Source organism: Chelmon rostratus, chromosome 6 (assembly GCF_017976325.1).
Source record: "Chelmon rostratus isolate fCheRos1 chromosome 6, fCheRos1.pri, whole genome shotgun sequence".
Classification (NCBI taxonomy): Eukaryota; Metazoa; Chordata; class Actinopteri; order Chaetodontiformes; family Chaetodontidae; genus Chelmon; species Chelmon rostratus.
This window is the reverse complement of record NC_055663.1, coordinates 24,069,539-24,094,094: the sequence shown is the minus strand read 5'-3', so window position 1 is coordinate 24,094,094 and position 24,556 is coordinate 24,069,539. Positions and strand designations below refer to the sequence as shown.

The 24,556-nt window shown below is 43.6% G+C and overlaps 1 protein-coding gene across 6 annotated transcripts in view; it reads right to left on the bottom strand.

Moving 5' to 3' along the window:
• The window catches only part of LOC121607799 (unconventional myosin-IXAa-like), a 136,946-nt gene that overhangs the window by 89,855 nt on the left and 22,535 nt on the right, over nucleotides 1–24,556 (bottom strand). For all 6 annotated transcript variants that reach the window (XM_041938768.1, XM_041938771.1, XM_041938769.1 and 3 more), the window contains exon 2: nucleotides 10,961–11,930. In XM_041938768.1, the coding sequence (XP_041794702.1) occupies nucleotides 10,961–11,863 (903 nt within the window). In that variant the 5' untranslated portion in view covers nucleotides 11,864–11,930. The remainder of the gene's footprint in view (nucleotides 1–10,960; nucleotides 11,931–24,556) is intronic.

The following is a 24,556-nucleotide window of genomic DNA, read 5'->3' as shown; positions in this document are numbered from 1 at the left end:
TTACTCACAGTATGGACACGGCTTTAAACCCCCATCAATTTGGAAAATGCTATATTATATAATTTCGGACATCTCTCTGTGCAACACCATATGCTGCTGTGAGGCACCGAGGCTACCAATTAGTCTGAGGCAAAGCTTCCCCAGAAACTCACAAACAAAAGCCGAAACTGTTTTCTTTAGAACCTTTAAATAACTCTTCAAAGGGAGGATCACAACCACAGAATACAGAGAGAAAAGGTAATGAGTAACATGCTGCTTTTTTTGTGTGTGAGAGACCAAATGAGGAAGAAAGAAAACAGGACAGATGTTAATTTAAATACGGAAAACTTTCTAGGAATGAAAATGAAATTCTTAAAAACACTTCCAAGAAAAACAGTCTTTTTTGATAGATTACGCTTAATTAGACTGAATTTGACTGATGACAGTCTAGTTAACGGGTTTACATCGACGAGATCACGAACGCAGATCCAGTTTGCTCAATTGCTCCCATCCTCCCAGATGGCCTTGTGTCCAGCGACGCTTCCTAATGTCTGTAATCTCATCTGTGTCTGATTGCTGTGACACCATGTAAGCAGCCTCAGATTGAATCAGGCCCATTTGGACAATCAATTTCCTGTCACGAGCCTTTCGCTAAATCTGCTGGGTGGAGTCGCGTGGAGTCAGCAAATAAGAAAAAGTGACATGAAGATGGATGAAATGTGGCTCCGTCTTCCTCTGTTAGAGCAGAGGAATAAGAGCACATCACTTCCAATGTTGATGTTAGCAAATCATTTTAAATGGTGTCACGTTTATTCAGGCTGACTGCACAAAGGAAAAAGGCAGATTTTACTATATCAGAGATGTAACACCCAATCTAGCTCGTCATGGACTGAAGCATTCAGCTCAATTAAAACTGTCACATTGATGACAAAGACGCCACATAACTCAGGCTGACAATCACTGCAGAGTCACACAGAGATAAGACACTGTTACTGCATCATTTCACCAGGAAAGAGTCTGTCAGCATGTGATATTAATGTCCAATTTAAACAGGATATGAAATTAGATATAAAGATTTAAGTACCTAATGTATGAAAAGCAATATTACAGACAGGCTAAGACAGGAATCATGCTTATAAATCATCAAGCTAGGTTTGAATCAATTCTGTTACTTCGTTCTGATACGGCGAAACTTTTATTTAAATTATGTGTCTTCCTGAAGAACAAGCCGCTTTTGTTTAGGTAATTTATGCACTTTAATTCCTGCAGGGTGCCATTGTTTTGACATGACTCTATTGCATATTTTGTTCGTACAAGACTCAATAAACTGACTGCGAATCTGAAATGACGATTTCACTAAGAAACGACACAAATGATACCAACCATGGGTCACCACTTTTCATTCATTTTGCTTTCACAACAACGCGAGCGCATCTCAATGGACACTTCACATCGTGAGAATGTGACTCAGAGAGAGCATCTTATAATGAGGGAACCATTAAAGCATTGTTCAAGGCATATTTGACTCAAAATACGTAACAAATTAAGAATTTAGAACTGAAAAAAGGAGCAGAAACTTGTTTCCCGGGCTGCAGAAAGGAGCAGCAAGAGCGGAAAACTTGGCCGCTGATATCACGTTGAACCTCGTCCAGGTCAGCGATACGACCGCAGAGGGTTTGAGTACACTGTGTACAGCTGTCTGCAGGGATAAACGCACACTGTACTGAGCTTCCTGAGAGAGGAAAGCGAGAACGCTCCAGAGAAAGGCCGAATGAGAAGGAGATGGGGATAATCCAGCGAACAGATGTTTGGGAGCGCATCGAAGAGCCTTCGCTGCCCAGAGGATACGGATTATAGGGATGGAAGTGAGCAGGAGCCCGGAGGGCCTGAGGTGGGCTGCGTGATTAGCCAACACACACCCAGGATAGCTAGCCGGTGCAGGGCTGTCTGAAGTAAAGGCGGTTATTGTTAAGTCACATGCAATGAAAGCAAGAATGAAATTCAAAATATTCTGCAGAGAAGCTGAATGTTTCGCCCAGAAAGACGGTTTTGATCAACGTTCTACCTGCACTCGGTTATTAGTAAATCAAAGGCAAGAAGCTGCAAAGCATGAATGAGAGCTGATGTGACCGCTCACCTCTCCCTCATGCACAGGCCAACAGCGTAAAGTGCTGTGCAGTAAACCAGCCCGCCCTCTGCAGAGACCAGTCCTGATAGCAGAGAGCTTTTGGATGTCTCATTGTGATTTAAAGAGCAAGGACACACTCAGTCGTGGGTGAACGTCTACGATTCCCCTGCTGCTGGGAGAGCTGACTGCTAACACGTTCTGACAGGCACCACAGAGGTTAGCGCCACACACACACACACACACACACACACACACACACACACACACACACACACACACACACACACACACACACACACACACACACACACACACACACACACAACACACACACACACACACACAAACACACACAAACTAATACACATGCACAGTGCAGCGTTGCCCTCATTCAAGCGGGAATAAATGCAGCTCCCCTACGATACACACATGCCTCAAGCGAAGGTGCCGTAATGCATGCCTCCTTTGCCAAACTGCCAGCCTCGTCACGGTTTCCATTTGGTCTGTCAGGTTCAGTGGGTTCACCCGCGGAGGCCCTGGTACTGTTACTGTATGGTAAGTGTGTCTATATGCACAACTACATGGGATTTAAAGCTTTAAAGTGAGTAGTTGTCTCCAATCTCTGGGTCTGTGTTGCTGGATAAGGGTGCTGGGCAGCTTCTCAAGCCCTCACACCCTCACATCCTTAACGATACGCAGGCCTTTGAACACACACTTTTAAAACCAGAGGGCCGAGGCACTACCTGGAGCCATCTATCAGCCACGGGAGACAGGTCTTGTCCCTGAGGGCCTGGTTAAGAGCAGGGGGGGGACATCTGGATGGGAACCATCTGGTGAAGGGTACTAATGCAGGAGGCAGGCAGGTCTGCTGGCCACGCCACCAGAACAAAGGCAGGCTGTAATCTGGCCCTCGCGGCCCTGCAGCCCTCAGTCTGTCTGCCCCCAGATGCAGCACCACACAGCTGGGGTCAGTCTCAAAGCCTCAGCCGGCCTTGAGGAGGATTTGAGGCAGGGATGTATGCTTCTCTTACAAGGATCACCTTTATTAATGACTGATGCTGGTAGGACTAATATAAAAAAAAAACAAGCACTACTGTATGGACAATGATGAGAAAAGATGTTATCTTCTCATTTTCTAAGCCTTCATAATGATTTTCAGGGTTTTTGGTATTCAGGATTTCTCCAGCATTTACTGGATATCAGCCAGCAAAACACTGCAGGCCAGTTTCCAGTTCACTGGGGTGAACTGGCAAAAAAGTCTGACTGGTTAAAAAGTCTCATGCAGTCAGCTGCAGCCAATACGTCCATCAAGGACTGCGCGACCTTCCAAAATGTCCTCGAATCAGACGAGACCCTAAATCATTTGCTGAATGTCTGTAGCAAAACATACATGGAGGTAAATGATGGTTTCCCCTGCAGAGGACGAGGTTTCTGGATAAAGTTACTTTTTTTTTTGTTCAGATTTATGAGTCTGTGTAGAAGTCTGACCATCTTACATCTGACACAAGGATGAATCAAATGCCTTTATTTCCCTTCTCGCTTTCCCTTGACAATTTAGTAGACTTTCTTTATCGCTGATGATCCAACACGACATCAGTGATAGTTGTTTCTACCATCGCAGACAGCCTGATAATGTTAGCGCTGTTTGAGCTACACAGGACTTCTGAGGGACTTCAGCATCATGAAGACCTGAGGTGAAACAGCTGGTGAACCTCAAACTGATTCCACAATAACTTAATATACTCCTCTCATTTCCATGCTGTCCTCAGATTAAGGAGCTGAATCACTAGTTAATAAAGAGCTGAACTGGGTGATGTGAGGCAAACCTCCAAACTTGTCTCCTGCAGGTTAGCTTCAACTGTCAGAAACACAGAGTGACAACAAGGGGTTATTATCAGCTAGCTGCAACACCTTATTATCAGCTAGCTGCAATACCTACAAAACCTGTTACCAAACTCACGGTCACACACAACTGTATGCAAACACTCTGCATGACCAGTAAAATGTCTGACTTGATGTGCGACTGAGGCGTCCAAGAAAAGGCAGTTTTAGAGACGACATAGCAGGTAAGAACAGCACAGAGAGAGTTCAAACTCAATGCTCATTTGTTCCGGCTGAAGACAGAAATCTTTAAAAATGGGTCTTGTATATAAATACATATCTAAAACAGATGGGTACTGTCAGTATCAGCAAACGTTAATCAAACTTGACTAAATTGCATATTTTTTAGGGACTATTTTCAGCGGCGGATTAATCCACATCTGGTGCGCTAGTGAGTATTTACAATAGCAGGACAGCGTATGTGGGATTCAGGGATGGGATTGGGACTAGCTCGTGGACAACAATGGAGCTCTATGACACAGAGGAATGCACTACAGTAATTTAGGCTTCAGGTACAAAAACAATCTGGTCTTTTTGTGGGATTTGTTGACAATATGAAAAATGCATGAAGCTGAAGTAAGAAATAATAAATAAATCTCTAAGCACAATTAAATTCAAACATTTCCTGTAAGTCTGATCTTGAATAACCAAACACGGTCAGATAATGGTCAAATTTCACCTCGCATATTTTGCCGTGTGAAACTGAGTAGGATGCAGTGTCGAGGCTGGGGACAAAGAAAAAGCATCTGAGATCACCTGACTGCACAACAACGATCAGGCTACGAGACACAAACCACAGAAGCCAAGTCCTTCCCATCAGCTTGCCAGCTGTCTTCCCGTCAGCACTATCCTGCTGTACAGTCATATCTCTACTGTCGTCTGGCTCAGATTACACATGACTGCAGTTACTGGCCATCTGCGGTGCATTATTAGAGGCTTTTTCATGACAAGAAATGTTTCCAGCGGGCGATCAGACCATATAGAGAATGAAAAATAGAGTTAGATGATACCGCTGGTGTGATATAATGCTGGCCGTCGGTCGCTGTTTGCCATGTGGCTGCGCCGCCGGGTTTCTGGAGCAGCGTCACACAGCGGCACGGTGGCTATAAAGGCTGCACTGTAGCCAAAAGGTCACAAGACTGATCCCCGCGGCGGCCGACGTGTCCATCAAGAGCTGAGGGTCGACAGTCAAGACAATGAAGCTCTATGTGGTCAGAAAAAGTGAGTCAGCTCGCTGCTTTAATGGGAGCAGACTGTTGTGTTGTTCCTTTAAAGACACAAACTCACACTGCTGTGTCCTTGAAATGAGAGCACGCTGTCATAAAGTGGCCTGTTGACTGCAGGTAAATGTGTGTATGTGTAAGTGTGTGTGCGCCGGGATACAAATGCGCTTAAAAAACTAACTGAAATACAAGTGGTTGTCGCTGCATTACGGCTAAAATCAATATCAGAAAATTATCAATAAGCAGAGCTGAAACACTGTGCGTTAATCAATCAGCTGATTGACAGAAAATTCCTCAGCCGCTGTAGTGATTGATGTCATTTGTCATTTTCAAGCAAAAAAACTAAATGTTGTACTTTCAGCTTCTGCATTGTGAGGATGTGCTGCTTTTCTTTGTCTTGTCTGGTAGAAAAATTAATATCTTTGGACAGTTTATGTTATGTTTGTATATCATAACATGGAAATCTATGCAAGATTACACAAAAAAGAGTCTCCTGATGTTTGATGCAATGAACGGAGCTCCAGTGTTTTGCATCAAATCAGTTTGTTCTCATTCATCTGAGCCACTTAACTTACTAAACTATCACATGCTGCTGCGATGATATGCATGAGAATACAAGTCTACTTTAAGTGAGTATAATATAATACTGAATTATCACCCAGACCATAACACATTTTTGCATCTCAGTTACCTTTTCTTCACATTTTTCAAGTGTGTTTGCTGGTGGGGTGAAGAATCCTTGAAGTTTTGGAACAGACAGTACTGACAAAAACAGTTCGTTTAATCAGAAATAAAGTGATCTTTGGTGCAGCTCACGCAGCAGTAAGACAAAGCTCCTCATAAAAATCTGTGCATTTAAAGAAAATAAAACTAAAAACAAACAGTTAGAGGAATACTTTGAACTGGAAGCTTAAAAACCAAAACTAATAGCATAAATTCAGGGTTTATTAGCCAATATGGATATCAAATGTTGTGTCACTTCCACCAAATCAGACTTAAGCCAGATTAGGGGGATATAAAACTAAAGTGAAACTGGTGCAGCTTGTATCTCAGCTCACGTCAGTGTGTTTGGAGCTGCCTGTCTGTCAGTTTGCTGCTCTGAGCTTGTTTTTGCGAGCGATGCTGTGAATATGAGCACATTTCATCGTGCCTCTTGGTGCGCAGGAGGGAGAGTCCGCCGCACTGGCTCAACGAATGACTAAAATAGCCATCGCCTGCAATGCTGTTGACCTTGCACTTCACCGTAACGCGATGTGAAGCGCCGGGCTGATGGCCACTCCGCTCAGCTGGATCCAACACAGAGAGACGAACAGCAGGGGAGAGGTCGAGGGATGCAGAGGTGAAGAAGAGGCAGGAAAGAAACTCAGGCTTGATCCATTTTTTTTTACCATCGCACTCACTAAAAGCCGAGCAGAAAGAAGCTTTCACTTTTTCGAGTCAGGACTGCGGAAAATAATCCCCTTTTGGATTTTGCCTTGAAGCACACCCCGTGGTGCTCTTTAAAATCAGCTTATCACGTTCAAATTTTGTCAATCAAATATGGAAGGCACGAGACTTAAAATAATTGATTTAGAATATTTATATAGAACAAGGTTTAAAAACTAATATTTCCCTCCCCTGCAGGTTCCCGCCCCTCCCTCCATTCATGCAGTTGTCAGTAATCTTCTTAAGCGGATCCAAAAAGAATGACTTATCTGCGTCTACAGGCACTTACACAAATGTTCTCACATCGAGGTCCAACCGCAGCGGTTCTTGCCAGCGAGGCATAGTTCATCCTGCGAATCATTTTCTTTTTCTTTTTTCATGTTTTTACAGCTGCAAAACTTTATTGCACATTCACACGTTCAGGCGTTATTCTCTCACACTGCTTTGTGTGTTGTTTTTTTATTAACTGTAAGGCAATAAAACCATTATCATGATGTAAACGTGTGTGTACAAGTTTCATTTGTACTTCTTCTCTGCTACGAATTCTCAGGTGTGGCATCTGGATCTGCAACTAAAGATTATCGGTTAGTCTGCCAATTATTAACCAATAAATCTTGTAATGTGCAAAATGCCAAAGAATTGTGAAAAAAAGTCAACCATCAGTATAAAACTCTAATCTTTTCAGTTCACAATGATGCAAAACAGAGAAAATCATCTCATTAGAAAAGCAGAAACATATGATTTTTTTTGCTAATTGCTTAATCGATAAGTTTAAGCTCTAAAATATATATAAAATGGCCATATTGTGGATGAATCATGGATTACAGTCAAAGAGGCAATATAAAGCCCAAATTGTACTGTAATTACACCACTGTTACTAAAAAAGCACTTCGACATTTTGGGGGCAGATGTGCAGATGGAGGGATCAGAAATAGAGCTTAAAGCTGGAGGAAGACAAAGGGGAGATGAAGATATTGAAGAGGGAACCAACAAATTAACTAGAATTTTAATTCTTCTTTAAGGTTAGCATGCATTTGAAATCTATCTAATAAGGGCTTGCCGAGCTCATATTTTCAGCCTGACTCTGCCTCAGCTGAACACTCAAACTCTCACTAAGCGTCAGTGCAGCAGCGGCAGCATCTGACCGAAGCAAATGGTTCTGTAATTGGCATTACAACTTGTGGAAACCAAAGAATCCTGCTGGTTCAACCCTGCAGCCTTGTTTCTTGGCCGGCGGTGAAATTTTTACCCCAGAGAGCTGCTTCTTAAAAGAAACACGTCAGGCCCCGGGGCACTCACGGCAGCCCGTAACGTCTGTGCATCCAGCTGTTGGTCATGGGATGCAAACAGTGCATTAAGGTGGACGGCATGTTCAGCTGTCGGGGAGTTTTGGAAAAGCTGCAGCACACAGGAAAACAGTTAATATTAGATGTTTATAGTGTGTGTGCAGTTGGTGAGAACAAGAGTCACAAGTTCATAGGGTGTGATGGAGTCACTTTGGTATGTGGGGTTGCATTTTTTCTTATTATTAGATTATCCCATTTATAAAAGCAGCTTTTTAAAGATACATGGCAAAAAAATACAAATTGTAGTTTCATGACTCTTATTACTGAAAATCCAATTACTCTAACTTCCTTTCAAATTGGATATCTGCACTAATTTAATTACATGCTATAGATATATTTTGTGTTAAAAGAAAATAATTCCACTGAATATTGCTGAAACTTCCTGCCAAACAGCAATTGTGTTTGCTTTCTTTCAAAGAGTTAGATGAGAAGATCAGCGCCACTCTCATGTCTATACGCTACAGATGAAGCTACCGCCAGCAGCCGCTTAGCTTAGCATAAAGACTGGAAGAGGGTGAGACAGCTAGCCTGGTTCTGTCCAAAGCTAACAAAACCTGCCTAGCAACACCTCTAAAATTCACTAATTATCATGCTGCTTGTTTAATCTGAGTAAAAATGACGCTCCAGGATGCTGCTGCTCCCATAACCATCTGTAAAACAGCATTTTTGGTGTTATTTAGTGTTATTTTTACGTATGAAACAAACAAGATATAACATGTTAAGATGAGAGCTTAAGTGGTGTCGGCAGGTGGATTTTATTATCTTCAAACAGAGCCAGGCTTTCCAGTCTTTATGCTAAGCTAACCACCTGCTGGCTGTAGCTCTATGTTTAGTGTGCAAACATAAAATGACTCTAAAGTGTATTTTCCAATCTGTTTCTCTGCAACTTGCAATAGCCAGGAAAGACAGGTAATAAAACCATGTTGTAACATAAACAAACAAAAATCTTCTTGTGTCAAGAGCGCCAAACTGGTGGAATTTTCCTCTCCTTCGCTTGTCCACCTCTGCGAGATTTAAACTGTGCACCTCATTTGTCACACCTCGGTCAGACAGGTGATTGATGGGGAAGTGATAACATGGGACACAGTCATGCTTCCACACAGAGCACACAAGCCACCGCACAGTATCAAGTTCCTCAGAGAGTAATGTTCCTCTATCTGTGTTATTATCAAAACAAGCCTTTCAGTCCTCCCGGCGCTGTCGCCTCTGGCATCTGAGCCCTGACAGGTGTTCAGTCACCGTTGTCAAATCATCGGCTGCACAGGAGTGCAACTCTGCCCGCCTGACAGTGAGGTTCAGCCACAGCTATGTGGCAATGCTGCACGGCCAAAACACCAGTCATTTTCATCACATGTGAGATACCTCTTGTTTGGTTTTTTACAAGAGAGTCTTAGGATGCATGAAGCAGCAGTCACATGAAAACTGCATCCCTCTAAAGTTTATATTTTGCAGGAAATTTTACAAAAAAAATTCCCCAGAGGCCTGACACCATTTATTCTTTACGTAAGAGAAGTGTAAACACGAAAGCAGCTGCAGCTACAAGATTCTTCCCCGGAAGCAGCGAAGAGATCTAAGAGGCGATTCATAATTTCCAGATAACGAACCGTACATCCAACTGGCCGTACGACCGCCTGGTTTTACTGTGCAGACCTCCACATGGGACGCACATGGTGTCAACACGCACAGCTGCGTGCTGACATGACATCCCCATACGTCCCCACAGGAAGGCGCGTGCTGTGGAACAAAATGGCTGCCAGAACACAGCAAACTACTGGGAGGTACAGAGGTCACTGAGTCATATTCATAAGGCTGGAAAGAACATGTTGTCCTTGAATAGACCTTCCCAAAACATGAAATTCCCGATGAAATTCCATAATCCATAATCCTTTATTGATTTATAATCCAGGACGGATTAGACCACATTCCATTAGGGTTTTTTTTTCCATCAATGCAGAGACTGGACAGTGTACAAAATCCAGTTTCTGGGTCAAATAATATATATGTAAGAGTCATATGCGGTAAAGCCGGGGCTAAATATAGGCTTCCCTGCATGTCGAGGCATTCCAGTTTCAGAGGGACATTTCTATAATCCATTTCATGCCTCGTCTCATGAGCTGACATTCCAACGCCAGAGAAATAACCTGCTGACTTCTCTTCAGATTTCATCCGGCTTTTGTCACTTCCTTTCTATAAGCGAGGTGTCTAATTCACAACATATGAATCTCACTCAGCTTGGCCTGAGCCGGCTGCTGCAGTAAGCGCAGCTTGACTATGTTAGCTCGGTATGAAAAACACAGCAGCACAGGACAATTACAGCAGAATATTTCATGCATTAACGAGTCCCCTTGCCTGTAGCCCTACTACAAGTCTTGGTCTCTTCTTGATCTTCAATCTGCTGGGTCTTGCTATAAAACACCCTTCATACAACAGGTCTACACTTGACATGTTCTGAGAATCTGAAGAAGCTACAAGTTCCTCTTCCCAACACTCGTCAAACAGTTGTCTCAGACTGAACTTGTACTCTACTACTCAGGAACTGAATCAGGAAAAGTTCTGCACATTCCTGTTTGCCTTTTTGGGAGGAAGGAAATACAGACCAGGAACTTCAGCTAAACACAAGTTCCTCTGGATCAAACTGCAGGATTGTTCCAGGCCAAGTTCTTGAGTTCACGAAAAGGTTCATGGGGTTTTGAGAAAGTCCTTGCCGTGGACAGGTGGTCTTACAGTCGTACCAGGCAGTTGGGCACAATACACTCATAGGACGAACACATGCAACACTGAACGGTTCACCAATCAATCAATCAATGCAGATCTGAACCACCACCAAAATCCAAAAAATATGTTCCTTAGTAAGAACCAAATTCCATGAAAACCTTTTCATAAGCAAAGGAGCTATTTTGTCGACAGACCAACATGAACAGAATGATCTCCTCTAACATCTGATCAATACTTGTGGTGTTATCAAGAGAGTTTCTTACCTCCAACACAGGACCCGCTCCCAGGATGATCTGCTCCACCCCGCTGGCGAATCCCTTCTGGCTGAGCGCAGTCAGGTGATGAATGAGGAAGTTGGTGCTCTGGGTCTTTCCAGACCCGCTCTCACCAGAGATTACTATGCACTGGTTCTTCCGTCGCTGCAGCATGGCGTGATACGCCACGTCAGCCACGGCATAAATGTGGGGCTCCAGCTTCCCCAGTGTGTGGTTGTCGTACAATTTGACATATTTGGGATTATAGACTGGCAGGAACTGGAAGGGGTTAATCACAATAAGAATACTCCCAATGTAGGTGTAGATCTTCTCCTGGCGGAAACGTGCACGAAGGCTTTCCAAAATGGCGCGCTCTGTTAGCTCCGGGAGAGTGCAGAGGTCGGATGGAGGGTCGCTCCCCGCGGGCTGGGGGAGGAAGCCCCGTTCCACCATGCGCCGACGTTCCTCGGTCACCCGCAGCCACATCTGCAGGCTGCCGCCATAATGGATAGATCCATCCAGGTTCTTCTCCCGCAGGAGGAAGCGGTAGTCATCGCCACTGCCCAGGCCACTGCGGTTTTCCAGGGCGCTCCGCGGCCACAGCATCATCCGCTGAACAGGGCAGTCGCCGGGGTTCAGGATCCATTCCTCCCCGCCGAACTCCTTCACCTCTGCCAACACGTAGCATTTGGTACGCTCCAGGCGCAACCGTTCGATGAGGCACTCGATGGCTTCCGCAGCTGTGGTGTTCTTGCGGGCACTGACGGGGCAGTAGATGGTGCCCTCAGCCAGGGCGCCTGGGTAGACGCGCAGGGTGAACTCCTGGTCCTCCAGGCGCCGCCGCATGCTGCCACTAGCGGTGGCCATGTTGGCGCTGCTGGCGTAGCTGCAGCCGCCATCTTGTAAACTCATGGTGGCGCAGCAGGTCCCATCAGCACACCGTTCTCTGGGCCCGGAGGACTGACTCAGGACATCCCAGCTGGAGGAGGAGACAGAAGAGATGGAAGAGGTTAAACATGGCAGCAAAGAAACCAAACAACAAGGGTTCAAAGGAGAAATTAGTGCTCTCAGACATCGTGTCCTCACAGCCTCGGGCATTTCCAGCACTCTGAGTCACAACAGGGTCAGTAGAGTCATGGCGATTTCATCTGTACCATGACAGAGAAGGCCGACTCAATAGGCTTTCTGTTTTGGATCGTAAAGGGAACTACTATCACAAACGCCACAAAAGAGCAGCATGAGACGAGTCAAAGAGACAGACAAGAACTGATAGCTATTCAAAACAATGAGGAACAGTAGCTGCTTCATGAATTTAAAGGCTACTGGCCAGCTTATCTGAGCCACATACCCTGTGTGTGTGTGTGTGTGTGTGTGTGCGTGCGTGTGTGTACTCATGTGATAATCCAAAGGCTCTAGCCGTGTGCCAAGATTAACAGCTGCCACCTTCCACACAAAAGTGGCTGTAATGAGAGCACAATGGTCTAATTCACCACTTCCCTGTTGATAGTGAACACAGCACTTCATTCTCTCTGTCTGCACACACACACGCAAACACACACAAACATGCACACACACACACACACACACAGTCCAGTTTCACAGACTACAAAGCGACAAATGTGATGTTGAAGAAAAAAGATAAACTGTAAATTACTGTTAGTTATGTCGATTATGGGACAGAGATGAAGCCAGAAACCCTCTTTTCAAATGCCTACTTATAATTAGTTACCACTAACGAAGATACTGATGCACAGCAAGGTTATGATGTTTCAACTGTCAATCAACTGTTGCTAAAAGCACAGGTTTATCTCTCTGAATTGTATGCTAGCTAGGATAAAAATAACTTTCAGTTGCTTTTACTATAAATGACCACACCATCAAAATGCTGTTAAACCAGACTGAAATTCAATGTAAGTAACTATTTTAAAAGCTCATTATTCAGACGAATCAGTGATCTCTGCAACATCAAGTGCTCCAAACATAATTTTAGATGAGTACGTATAATTTCCTGATTTAAAGTACATATAATCTCGGTTTCTTGGGTGAAATTCTTTAAACATATGCCAATTTAATTGCGTCTCTTAAATCACAAAACAATTATGGACAGTTTTGTGTGATGAAGTCACACCTGCCATGTTTTCACTGTCAGTTTTATTATATTTGTTCAATTATCATTACTTGTTGAGGGGAATGTTGTTAGAAAACTATAACAGACATTTTCAGTTTAACACTGGTTGGATCTGTGAATTGAAGCTCATTCCATTCCTCTGCGTTACATGTTTTTCTCTCTGGAAATGCAAAATGCCAATATCAGACTGTATGTAATATGGATTTTATGCACAGAGCCTCAAGAGGATGGATCAGCACAGTGCCCCAAAATGTAAAAACAAGAAGTCAATTTAAAAGTAGGCCAAACCAAGACCACCGCCGCGAAGGCTTAGCCGATCCTGCCAGCCGCCTCTCGCCCACTGCTGCACAGCTCCTGTCAATAATCTTACTTTTCTGAGTCAGTGCACTTAATCATCTCTTCCCATTTTCTTTCTGTGTCACATTTTAAAATTCCTACATATTATTCTTTCTCTTTCAGATTCGTTCTCAAATTGTTCGTCTTATTTATTGGGAACCACAACACAAAGGGGAAAATGAAAATGAGTCCTTTAAACAGCAAACAAACAAACTGACACACTGGATCACTGCTGTGTTAGACTCTCATTTAAATAATCTCTCCTTTTTTGGTGCTGAATAACATTTTCTTCAATGGCTCTCTCAGCTGCAGTAAGTGCATGTGCCAGACAGATAAAGAAAGAGAAAAAAAAAGGAGAAGATGAGCCAACCGAGTCGTCCTCTGAGCGCCCCAGACGGACCCTCCTGTCTGGAGTGATCTTGACCACCTACAGCAGTCTGCAGCAGCCCACCACCACCGCACAGATACAGAGAGAGAGAGAGGAAATAGACAGCTGGGTGTCTGTAAGACACAAAGACGTGAACTGTGTGGGATGAAAGACAGAGCAGAGGCAGAGACGACTGTGCTGAGGAACAGACAGGGATGAAAGAGAGTACACAACATTCAAAACAATGTCCCCCGCGACTGAAGCAGTCACTCTTTGGGACACTAATGAGCTGTTCAAATGGGTAAAAGGTCAGAGTTTGAAGTCTATTATGCAGAGATGTAAATACAGTTTGCATTCATCCGCCCATTGGTGCTTCCTGGTGGGGTTTCTTTTGGGTGTGTGTGGTGCTTGTGCAAATACAGAAGAAAACCAGCAAACAAACAAACACTGAAGGCTTTTATTTGGGCAAATCTGTTTCACTCTGAAGGCCCCAGACAGCCGATCAAACCCTGATCAGTAGTTTGTTAGATAATCAATATGCTGGCTTGATTTATCAGCAAACAAATAAACTCAATTGAATTAACAATTCGAATCTGACGATGTGCTTTTCCACACTTTTTGTTAAGATCTCTGTCCACATTAAAAGATCAGAACAGCAGCAAAGTGGCTAAATTTCTTCCTTTTCCTGCTCTTTCAGTTGGCAAACAACAAAATTGTGCATCACAGCCAACATCTGGTAAAGACTGGGACAGACACAGCTCAGTTACCCCACCACAGTAACCCGCAGTCCACAAGAGTAAAAGTAAAAAGGGGAAAATGCATCACAACAAGCCGGCAGTAAACCAAAGGTGCCCCGTGGAGTTTTATTCTAAACAAACAAAAGTCATGTTTACATTCAGCGCTGCTCGTCGAAATGCATTGTGTGCATCGAGCTGTAACAAATGTGCTGAACGCATTTCCTTCCTCGTAAAACATTTGCAAAGCTGAAGTCTTCTGAATCCAGCTTTGTTTACATCCATGTTTACTTGCTTGCGGTCGTCTCTTCCCTGACTTTGTCAAAGACATTAAAAAAGAAAGAAGGGCGATGTCGTCGTAATGCCCACGTCCGAATGCTTCAGTTCTGTTGAAACCTATGGCAGATGCACGGAGAGGCACGCTAAAACCCAACACATCTACGTCACATGACCTTTGATGAAGGCATGCCTCGACCGCATAAAAGAGCACATAGCTACGGACAGATTTAAATGTATGCATTTGTTCATTTGCCGTTGGTCTCCAAATGGCATCCATATGATTACAGAGCAGATGTTACAGGGCTCACGGTGAGCCAGAAGTGTCCCCTGAGTTCATGATGAACATTGTTAATTCTTTCTCTCTTCCTTTTATTTCAACCTGGAGGCTTCTGTATGTTGAGTGACAGGGCTAATAATAGCTAATGCTATGGGAATGCAACATATTCATATGAAATGTTTAGTGCATTATTTCCTGTTAGCCATTTCATGTGAGAATTGTGTAAATTTATGGAGAAAAAAGAGGCTCGTGTCTTCAGCATGCACACGTCTTTCAGCTAACAATCCCACAATGCAATGCATCAAACATCTCTACACATAAATCTACACCTGACTGTGATGACACAAACTGAGTAAGTGACCAAAGTTTTGATTTAATGCTCACTGTTTCACATTATAAAGGGGGTAGTGAATGAGTGAATGAGGCAGTGGTTTGGGACACAGCCATAGTTTCCTCAACAGACACATTTATACCATCAACTCTTACCTCATAAGTGTCGGCTAACCATGCTAGTTTATATTTGGACTGAGGGGGATTAAAGGGAAGTGGATGGTGCAACACAGATCATAAACTTCAACAACATAAGCTCTTCTTCTGGTTTAGATTCACTTTGAGGTTAGAACTGTCAATGCGGCTTGCTGCAAGTTAACGGCCGCATGAAAGCAATTGACGATTTCAGCAGATTTTCCTCTTCTCACCCTCACGAGTGAATCCACCGATCACGGCAATTCCATTTAAATACGATGATGTGCCCACTGTTTCATGAGCTCCACAGAACCAGACTCCACCTGCTTACTTTTAAATATACAGTAACTGAAACCAGCCTTCATTCAGCTCGTCTTCCTCAATTCTCTAGAGCTGGTTGAACTCAGCCGTCAGTCTAATTCAGTGAGTCATGAAGCTGGAAAACAGTGACTTACGACTGCCGTCCTCTAGTCCTGGTCTCGCTGCTAACACGTTAGCTGCTGGGGGCGAAAGACGGGCTGAACAGATGACAGACACAGATACGGTAGGTGTGTGAAAGTGTGTGTGCTTCACAGAGTAAGCACCAGCTGTTATCCTGCATATTTTTCTTCTTTCTGGCTCAGACACTTTCAAAAAATACCTCAAGATTAATATATGCGGTTTGCGGTATAAAGCCAGGGGATAAAATGTAAGAAATATAAGAAATACAAAATATGTCAAATTAAAACATACTTTGAATTTTGTAGTTAAATGTTCTGAACCAGCAGGAAACAAACATCCACCAAGACACAATATGGATAGATGCCTTTTCTGCTCCTTTCCTATCACTGACTCGTATGGAGCGGCAAAGTTTCGAAACAGCTGGTAGTTATTTTAGACAGGAAGCATAGTGATGGAAGTATATTTCCATCAGAAGCAAAAGTGGTTTGTTTGTACGAAACATGAGAAAAAATCACCACGTACAGTAATTCAAACAAAAAGACATTAAAGTACTGATACACCAATGATCTTTGGGAAATACCATTCAAAAACACCACAGATGTCACCAAAATAAAAGGATATTGCGGATTACCAGTTTAAAGCACAGAAGGGCAATCTAAATCCCTACTTCGGGTAATGACGTTTTTCCCCAAACTGGAAATCCAGAAAGTTTAATTCTGCCTTTGCCTGCAATGTCGCCTCGAAACCTTCGACCCCCCCTTCCCCTCGAGTTAAACTGAGCCCCGTTCAACCTCCACTGGAGCACAGCAGAAAACCACTGGACAGCGTAACTCCAGAGCAGTTTGGAGAAAATTAACCTCTTGGCCTGCTCTCAGCGGCCTGTCTGCTGACACGTTACGAACCGGTGAGCTGGACAGCAGGAGTAGCTGGAAGGTTGCGCTGAACCATGTGAGGGATCAGGGGTGGGGACTGATGGATCGTCTTCAGGGGTCAAAGGTCAGCGTGAGGAGCCAAGGTTACATACCAGCCGAGGCTCTGACAGATCACATGTGTGGCGCTGCGACGCCGGCCGCCAAGTTTTTGGGGAGATGAAAAACCTTTTCTGGCATTTCCTCGAACAGCTGCGTGCGATGAGGTCATTCAGGCAGGAACTGGACGGCTATTAGACGCTGAGCGCAACGGATCGACGTGACCTTAATACTGTATGTTCAGCATTTACGGCGAAAAACTACTGCCAACGGAGTTTTGATTGTGATAGATGAAGCTGGAGAGTGATACGAGTAAGGCATGGCGAGGAGAGGAGGAGACGAGGTGAAGAGAAGAAGAAGAAGAAAGGCGCGAAGCAAGACGAACATAAAGAGGCGGTGAAGCGGAGGAGGCTAAACGTCTGCTACGTCTTGTTTTGACACGGTCGAATCTGAAGTGCTGACAGCGTGTTGAGATAACGCGGCGAGCTGACGTGGCGGAGGAATGAGATTGTGCTTCAAAATGGAGAGAGATTGAAAGAGTAGTGGACGTCTTAATGAGAGCGTGTCAGTCATTTGACTGGTGCACAGGTTCAGCCTCGGGTCGCAGCCGTTCAGAGCCTTCGCTCAGGCGGAGGCGAACTGCTAATGTTAGAAAACACAGCAACCAAATAGACTTTAATATTTAAAGAGCACGGCAGAGAAAGGAAAGGAGAGGAAAGAGGAGGATGTAAGTTTAGAGGAGAGAGATGGAGAGAGAAAGTGACAGACAGGAGAAGGTCAGTAACGATTATTTTCATTATTGATTGTCTAAAAGGTCAGAAAATTACAAATAATGCCTATTACAGTTCCCTACAAGCCAAGGTGATGTCTTTAAATGCCATTTTTTGTCCAACCAAGAGTCCAAAACTCAAAAATTATGAGAATACAATCATAGAAGACACAGTAAAACCAGCAAAAGTATGGAATTGATCAACTACAAATAGTTGCACATTAATTTCAACTTAATCAACTAATAATTTTCAGCTCTGGACAGGGAAAAATCCATATGATGCCAGTCAGCTGTGTCCACTGTGCATGACCAAATACAAATTTACGGATGTTTATACTGTAAATATCTACGATTGACAAGCTCTGGATGCTCTCAAATATTATCTGAAAAGAAATCAATTAGTTGTCCTCTACAGCCCCCCAGACATCAGCAAAACAGTCTCTTCCATGAAGCCTGCAAGTCTACACTGTGGTTGCGTTTGCCCATTAGCTGCTGCATTACAATATTACTGCGTGCATTTATCTGTTTTTGTGCTTCAGACCCTTAAGTCTTTATTCATAACTCCTATTGACTACAGAACTAAGAATTTTTCGAAGTCAAAAGCTGTGTCCGAAATGATTCACTAACTACTCGCTGGGAAATAAAATCAATGAATAATAAAAAATACTTCTACTGTATGTAGAGGACTACTTAAAAACAACTTCAGAAACTACTCAGCGTATTGCTCACTGTTAGCGTTTCCGTGGTGACTCGGCACAGTTCCTCTCCTGACAGGAGACATTTGCTGACTTGTGCTGCAGCTTATGAGTCAAGTTACTGTGAATTTCTAGTCAACGAACGTAAAGCTGCTCCTGTGGATTGGCCTGATTGCATTTCAGTTGTCTGTTAATGTCTGTGTGAGATGACGCCGCCAAAGTCTTCTATTGTTCATTTTGTTGTTCCATACGACCAACATGAACCTTCAGTAACTTAATCTTTACTGTGCACCCTGCTAGTTTCGTTGCTCTCCTTTGACTTCCATTGGCCTTGATGCTACACAATGTTTTCTGCATCCCATTGACTTCCATTAAAGAAAACATACAGTTTCATATCATGAAGGTTGTTGATTCATCTTAAAATAAAATTATTGCGCTGTAAAGCTAATCATAATAGTGGTTAATTAAGTATTAAATGGATGTTAAATGTTAGATGTTAAATCCGGCTCATTGTGGAGAACTAACAGCCTGTTTCCACCACGGGAACTTTAGCAGCTAATAGGTGTTGTTTTGAATGTTGTCTGTCCTGCTGCTAATAAAGTTAGCTCAGTCCTTTAAAGTCCCTGTTATAGATGCTTCCAGGAACGACTAAGTGCAGAATTTGCAGCCGTGAACACCGATGAACATTGCAGCCTGTGTACAGCTTCATTCACAGAGCACTAAATTCTTCAGATTGATGGGAAATGCGTACAAGAATGTGCAAAATAGGCTCAAAGTCCTGTTTCTGTGACTTCCTGTAATAGTTCCTGGAAATCTTGGCTTAAACTAGGGGCTTTAATGAAAGACCTGAGACTTGATTTGGACTTGACGCTGAAGCCTTTTCTCTCTCGCAGCTGAGAAGAAGAGGTTTGCTCCTCATCTTTGAAACTGCCACATCTCCAGATAATCCATTGGCACAGAAAGAGTAAAAAAAAATCATATTTTACAGCATCGGTGCAGCAAACATGCAGTGAATTACTGTGCGTTTCCAACAAATGCATTAAAAGGAGGCAGAGAGTCTTTCAGATCATTTAAAAGCTGCCAGGGACAGGCACACATCCAAGATATTAAACACAGATGAGAAGCTCAACCCGTCCTGCAGGTCTTCAGAGTCTGGCTGGTAAATGTTAACACCCCCTCCTCTCCCACAGTCGGTTCTCACCAGTGTAACAGCAATAAACACCAAACCTCAGCATTCCTCAACACTGCTCACACACACATAAACACACACAAGTTCACTTAACTTCACATCTTTCAACACAGAAGGTGTGTTTGCTTCCCCGTCCCAAAACTGAGGGCTGCGCTGTACTTATTAACCTGGGGATGATTGCACTGCAGATTAGGAACTACATGGTTAAATTACACTTTGCGCCGTGAGTAACACACAGTAATTCTTTTCTACCTCCACACACACTCGCTCCCACCCCTGATCACTCATCACAGAGGATCATTCAAGGATTACAGGCATATTTTAAACTCCCTGTGGGTTCACTCCTCACTCCTGGCTGCTGATGATCCACAGTAGGTACACACACACGCACAAGCACACACACACATACACAAGCACATGCATACACACACACACACTCCCTGAGCATCAGCTCAGACGAACGCCACACCTTGTGTTCACACCTCCACCCCTGAATTCATAACTAAGAAAGGAGTGTGTGTGATTTGCAAGAAGTCAAGTCTAATTAGTTTTTTTTTTTTCTAATAATCAACAGCGACATATTCCTGGATTTTCAAAATAATAAACAATAAAAGCTGATCTGACTTCTCGGGCTCATGAAACCTGTTAAAACCTTGCTCTATCATGCCCAACATTCATTCTTATCACGCCACAAGCAGTTGGCTGTTTTCGTGCTTCCTGAAAAAAGCGTGACGTCTTGAAGGTCAGATATTTTGCAAAAGCACAAAGTTGCTATTTGAAATGACCGCACCATCTGTGGAAAACGAGGGTGGAGGATGGAAATCTGCAACGTTTTTCCCTCCTTCAGATCTACAGTTGAAGTGTCCTTTAGAGACATACCCAGTCCCTCAAAACTGCTCCACCAGAGTAGCCTAACAGCCTCAGTGTGCATCTGAAACCCAATGTCAGAACGAAGGGGGGGCTTCTTCAAAGAGCAGGATCCGTTTCGTTTCAGGTGCACAACCGAGTGCAACACCACGATTGTCTGAAAGTGCATGTTTTTATCTCTGTACAATTCACTGCATCTCACCCTTCACTATAATGCCTCTGTGATGCCCCCCCCACAAACAGGTAGAAGCACTTCCTCCCTCAGAAGCGGGCCGATGATCTAGTTTGTTTAAGGCGCACTGAGCCCTTAAGACTCCAGCATTTACTTTAAGTGTGAATGTGACAGAGAAAACAGAAAATGTGTTCAGGCAACTTTCCCTGGAAAGTTAAAGGTTAAGATATCTAAAAAAAAAAAAGCTAAATAATAAATGCCTTGTGTGTGTGTGTGTGTGTGTGTGTGTGTGTGTGTGTGTGTGACTGTGTGTGTGTGTGTGTGTGTGAATTCCTGAATTCCAGCAGGCCAGCAGAGCTCACAGGAACTGAGCCCACACAGACACAAACATCTGCCAGAAACTCGTGCACACCGAGACAGAGTGCCGAGTCATTCAGTGCAGCGCTCTGTGTGTGTGTGTTTGTGTGTGTGTGTGTGTGCGTGTGTGTGTGTGTGAGTGAGAGGAAAAAAAATGCATGTGCAAGTTGCAGTTTCTGCACTGACAAAGATACAGAAACACTCCGGACTGCAGGTTTCATACTCAGGTTGGTCCAGATGCTGCAACACCTTTTAGAGAACATCAACACGTGATGTGTCAAGAAAATAACAACACAGAAAGAGAACACATCTAGAAAACACACTGCACAGTATGTCACCATGAAATGAACCCACTGACTAAAAACCCACACCTCACATCACGTTCCTCCTTCACTGCAATGCAGCTTCTATCCTTATAATGTCTCCTGTTTTTCCACCTTTGCTTTTGTTTGACCTGGTTTGTGAAGGAGAGGAGAAACGAGAGGAGACAGAAAAAGAGGAGGAGGAGGGCTGAATGAGAGAGAGGGACAAAAGGGGGAGAGGAGAGGACAGGTGAGGAAGAAGAAGAAGAAGAGAAGGCAAGAGATGAAGCATGTTTAAACTGCTCTTTATGTCTTTATATGCCGTCCACACACATCCACCCTGCACTGGTCCCCTCAAAAGGTCAATACTGTGTGTGTGTGTGTGTGTGTGTGTGTGTGTGTGTGTGTTAAAGACATGATGCAGAGCCACTTCCTCATCCTCTATTACATACAGCACTATTACATACCCCACTTGGGGGATGACATCACCTCGACCTGCACTGCTCTCCTCCTGGCACAGGGAAGTCCACACACACACACACACACACGCACATGCACACACGAACAACACACACTCGCGCACACACACGCACACATGCACACACACATGCTAATGGAGCATCACTGTCAGAAAAAGACCACTGTGGGGAACTATATTGATTGAAGACCCCCACTTCACTTTAATCAGACATCATCTGAGCATCCCTGTTGCCGTGGTTACGGGCTGATTGAAATCAATTAGTGCCATGTGTGTCTTATATCCTGTCAAAGTGATATTATTGTGTTTTCTGTTTAGTGTATGACATCATTGCTGCACTGTCTTCAGTCAGGGATCATAATGGAAACAGCTTTTTGCTTCTCATCCCTTTGGGGTTAACTGACCCTGGAACTGTTTTTATCATCAAATCTCTCTTTTCTGTCTTTTAAGCTGCATAACCAGCTGCAGATGCAGCAGCAGTTAAAGCAGCACTGATACTGCTTTTTGTTTAGTGCGGTTTCTTTTGTTGCTGTTTTTTCGACCCTTTCTGTAATTTTATTTATGATGAAATATATGTTACTTTGAGCAGAGGCCAACAACACCTTTCAAATTACATATAAGAGCAATATCTGGCCAAAATTTAATGAGCACCCTTTATGTGCCAAAGCCTTCTTATTTTCAGAATAACATCAAAATTCATATAATGTTTTTTTATACTTTTGTACGTTATAAATTCTTATGGCAGCTGATAAATGCCAGTAAACCGCACCGCACAAACAAAAGAGCAAGTTTTATCTGGCTCCATTCTATCTCAGGATGCAGCTAACAAACCCCCCCGGGAGACACAGACGACTCTGTAAGTGATGAACAGCGAGCGGTTATTGATCCGAGCCTGTGAGCAGAGAGAAAATGTCGACCTCCCCTGCAGGGTGGTGGGGTGTGTCCTGCAGGCCTTCTGCTGGAGGTTCAGCCTGAACATGAGAGACAGGAGCTGAGCCTGAGACAGACAGCCGGTCTCTTCCTGTCTGGGTGCTTTGCTTCTCTCTATGTGAACGCTCACACATCAGGAAGAAGCTTCTGTTCGAGTGTGAAAACGGACTTATTGGCTGAGACATTGACAAAACTGCTCTTAATAAGGTCAAAACTACAATATTGACTGAGGTCAAAATTAAAGCACATCATCCCAAAATGACATATATTGGCTCTGTGAGGTTTTAGTTACACACAGCGGTGCTTTAAGCTAAATGCTAACATCAGCGTGCTCACAATGAGAATGCTTACATTGCCATGTTAAGCTGATATAATATTTATTGTGTTCACCTTCTTAGTTTTGGGTGTCAGTATGCAAACATTTGCTAATTAGCACTGAACACAAAGTACTGCTAAAGCTGATGTTATTAGAGTTACAACCCAAGAACTGCACTAATTATAGTTAATCTGATGAATGCCAAAACTACAAATGACAAAACTAAAAGTGCAACATCAGGACAAGACTAGAGGATCCATCCTCTGGTTACAATGAATGCATACACAAAATGTCACGCCATCAAGAGCTGTTGAGATATTTCAGTGTGGACCAAAGTGGTGAACTGACCGGCTGCCATCCATGGAGCCACGCCACTTATAACCTTGAATAATTCAGTCAAAAACATGTCCGACATGTTCATGTTTTCTAAATTCTGTGCACGGCTAAATGTAGTAATCAATACAACTGATTAAATTTCAAAATATAAAGCAAAATTATGTGAAGTTTTCACATCTATCACCTAAAACTCTCTTGCTCTTCTCTTGGTGTTGCTGTGCAGAGTGAAAGCGGATCCGAGTCTGAGCCAAGGACAAGCTCGGCCTGCATTTCTATCCCACAACCTGATCGAGGCCAACAGAAACACCCCCCGAGTGTGTTTGCATTAAAGCAGCTTTGCTCAGAATAAGAGATGATCTGCCCGCAGCTTTGGCTCTCGAGGTGCGGTCAGCTGAACGCTATCCAGAGGAGCTATTGCTGAGTAACTACTGGACACCGCAGAACAGTGGAAAATGAAAGAGTAGAAGTTAATAGGGCGGGCAGGGACAACAGACACGCTTAAAGACGTGCTGGCTCGCTTCAACGTGAGCGAGGAAACCTGCGTCTGAAACGTCAACAGAACGACCACAGAGGTACCATCAGCTTTCCCAGTAACCGCTGCGCAGTTAGCCAACGCCAACAGTCCTGCTTTCCAAACAATGCTACAAAAACCAATGAAACCTCGCCAGGGTCACTCTGTCACTAATGGCTCCATCATCCTCATTGATCCTGCAGTTTCACCACCTCTGTTTCCCGTTGGTCCTGCCATTCAATGCTGGGATTTGCGTCTGCAGGAGAACGATCAATACCAACCTCTGTTTTGTGCATTAGAGGTCCACGTTTTTTCATTTTCAAACAATCAATGCTGAGATAAACTCTTATTCTTGTTTCTGCTGCAGAGCTCCAAATGTCAAGAGGACAGGTTAGGTTAAATTATTTGACATTAATGTGATAAATTTCCATCAAATTAAGCTCTGATATAAAGACGGGGAATATCTCAGAATGTACAGAACAACAGAGCTTATTTCACACGGCGTTACTCACGCTAAGCTGGCCTGGATATGACTGTCCATAAAAGGTCTGAGATGTAAAATGTCGGGACCAATTAAATGCCCACAGAGGATGCAATCCTTTTTTAACTCTTAATTTAAAACTGTTTTCTTTTTCCTTCCGCTACTTTCCAATCATACCCAAAGGGGCTCAGGGCTGAGTAATGCTTG